Below are 3039 nucleotides of genomic sequence, written 5' to 3' on the forward strand. Positions count from 1 at the left end.
AAAATTGAAAGAAAAATATTAAAATAGGTACTATATCAATATTTGCAAAAGGTTTATTCAGCATAGAATCTACAGATATCAAGTAGAGGTATTAGCATCAGTAGTGATGGAGACAAGATACTGACATAAAGTACCCGTATTAATAAGAGTCCAATGTATTTTCAAGCACTTAATATATTTGTCAGGTGCTTTTCCAAATCATATTCTGTGTGTGCATGTGTGTGTTTATGTATATATGTATACATATATCTATATCTATCTATTTATATATGTGTGTAGATATACATATATAGCAATCTAAATTTCAATTTGCTTTTAATTTGTTCAATCTTGCTTTTGATCAACCAAAAACAACTAAAGAGGACTAAGACCATCAACTTCACAGTGAGCAAGTGTTGCTCCTCTCTAGGAACTTTTGAATCTGCCATAAAATCAATAATGTGCATCAAAAAGCTTTCTTTGGTTTTCATATAAACTTGAAATCATCATATCAAATACTCTTTGGATAATTTTTAGTTTCCAGATTAAACATGTATTGTCACCATCATTTTGCCACATTACTTATATTTTCCATTTTAAATAATCATAAATTAAAAAATCTTTCCACTCTTTGGTATGACAAAGCTGTTTGATTCAGCTGAATTTCCAAGTCTTAACAATTGCACTCATTCCTTCTTTAGAGCTCTGGTTCATCTGAAAGTTTTTTAGCTGAAAGATTCTTTATTGTATTCAAACCTTGTCCCATAAAAGTTGTAACGGTTACTCAGTTTATGAAGAGTCTTAGAAATTGAAGTGGGTCCACAACAAAAAACACCAACTGTTTTCCTGGAAAAAAGAGAGTTATAAAATGGAAAAATAAAATCAGGTGATAACTTGGCAGAACATAATAAGAAATATGCCTTAGAAGCATGTTTGATGTACTAACAAAGTTGATTTCCTGTTACTTTATATATTAAAAGTAATGTCTTAATTGTTTCCAAATACAAATGATCACCACAGAGATCTTCCATGTTAACTTGTACTTTTTAAACTAGAAATCAAATAATGCTTCTATCCATGCATATTTCCTTCTTATTGGTAAGGTAGAGATCAAATTAATAACAGCGGTAGAAAGAGGTCATGTGCACTGGAACCTGTTAGTTCTATTGCAAGATATCTTCCATATGATTTTTCAAATGATGCTCAATTAAATAATTCACAAAGAAAATGAAAATATATGATAGTTTCACTTATAAGAGGAGTAGTGGGAAATGACAAGGGGTCAGAAAAAAAAAAAAAGACAAGTAGCAGGCAAAATATAAAACCTAGATATACAGCAGGGGAGGGAGACGAAAAGGGAGAGGAGTCAAAATGGTGGAGGGCAAAACACAAGAGAGTATGGTGATGTTCTTGGTTTATGGGATGGAGGGAATTTTAAGGGGATAATAGCTGAGGGTGTTTGAGAAATCAAACATTGTACAAAAATGAAAAATAATGAAAATATAAATTAATTTATTAAAAATAAAGATTAATGGCTATATGGGCAATGAAGAATAAAGAAGAGAAAGAAAATCTATTTCCAAATTAAAAGTATAGTTTAAGTGATTTTTAGCATAAATATTAAAACAAAAATCATATTAATGTGGATGCTTATATATATATTTTTTTTACTTATGTAGCACAATAATTATAAATTCAGCCTTTTGCCATTCATGGCTAAGTAAGAAAAAATGAAAACATAATAGATCAACAAGAAGCAAGAGAACTGAAACAGTAATCAAAACTCTCCCAAAAAATAAAAGTCTTGGACCAGACAGCTTCATGCATGAGTTCTAACCAAACCTTCGGAGATTAAATATTTATCTTGCTCATACTCTTGCAAAAATTGAGAAAGAGGAAACATTTCCAAACACATTTTATGAAGCCATCTTAATAACAAAATCAGATTAAGACAACACACAAAAAAATAAATTACAGACCATTTTTTGTAATGAACACATACAAAATTTGTCAACAAATCTTAGCAAACTAAATCAAATGATACCTTTAAAAAATAATTATACACCATGAACAGGATGTTTCAACATTGAAAAATCAATCAATGTGAAAAATGCAAGAATAAAAAACATGAACATATCAAGAGATGCTGTGAAAGTATTTGATTAGATTCAACATCCATTTGTGAAAAATTAGAATACAAATATGACAAATAAACTCCTTAAATCACTCTTAATGGTTAATAAATGAAAGCATTTCCATTAAGGTCTAATAAAAGACAAGGATGTCTATTTTCACTACTACTATTCAATAGTTTATTGAATGCCCAGTTACAGTAATTAGGAAAAAAAAAGGATATAAATGGAATTCAAATCAGTAAAGAAGTAAAGCTATCATTATCTGCAGATCACATGATAACATACCTACAGAACCCTAAAGATTCCATGAAAATCTAATTGAATTAATAAATCAGTCCAGTAATGTGTCAAAATTAATACAGGAAAATCAGTTGCTTTCTTATATGTGCACACAATCAGAGAGAAAAGGTAAAAATTAATAAAGTGATCCCATACATCATTACAAAAACAACAATTAAATATATAAGAATAAACTCAACAATGGAGTTGAAGGAACCATTCAAAGGAGAAAATAAGGTACTGTAAAAAAGAATAGAAGACACATTGGATGATTTCAATTTTAGGAGGAGGATAGAGGAGCCAAATAAAGGATATAACAAAAAACAATAATAAAAAAGGCCCCAAATTAAAAGGCAATTACTAAATCAGAGACATTCTCCAGGGGAGCAGGAGAGAGAGGAATCAAAACAGGGAGGGAACAGTACGAGGGACTATAATGATGGTTCACAGATGAATTGGAGGTTGGAATTTTATGAAGAGTATACCTGAGAGGAAAAGCATACCTTTTACAAAAAGGAACACTGACATAAAATATAAGTAAATTTATTTTATTGATTTAAAAATAAATCAATAAGGCCCTCCCTGGTGGTGCAGCGGGTTAAAGCACAGCACTGAGAATCTAAAGCCGCTTCCGCATGATTTCGAC

General features: G+C 30.3%; 1 protein-coding gene across 3 annotated transcripts in view; it reads right to left on the reverse strand.

Moving 5' to 3' along the window:
• Positions 1-250: 250 nt before the first annotated feature.
• The window catches only part of NOX4 (NADPH oxidase 4), a 165239-nt gene continuing 162450 nt past the window's right edge, over positions 251-3039 (reverse strand). For 2 of the 3 annotated variants that reach the window (XM_004683286.1, XM_012725242.1), the window contains exon 17: positions 251-825. In XM_004683286.1, coding sequence (XP_004683343.1) covers positions 705-825 — 121 coding nt within the window. In that variant the 3' untranslated portion in view covers positions 251-704. The remainder of the gene's footprint in view (positions 826-3039) is intronic. The other variant, XM_004683285.2, reaches the window with a different exon arrangement.

Source organism: Condylura cristata, unplaced genomic scaffold, assembly GCF_000260355.1.
Source record: "Condylura cristata isolate star-nosed mole 26May11 unplaced genomic scaffold, ConCri1.0 scaffold00015, whole genome shotgun sequence".
NCBI classification, from domain to species: Eukaryota; Metazoa; Chordata; class Mammalia; order Eulipotyphla; family Talpidae; genus Condylura; species Condylura cristata.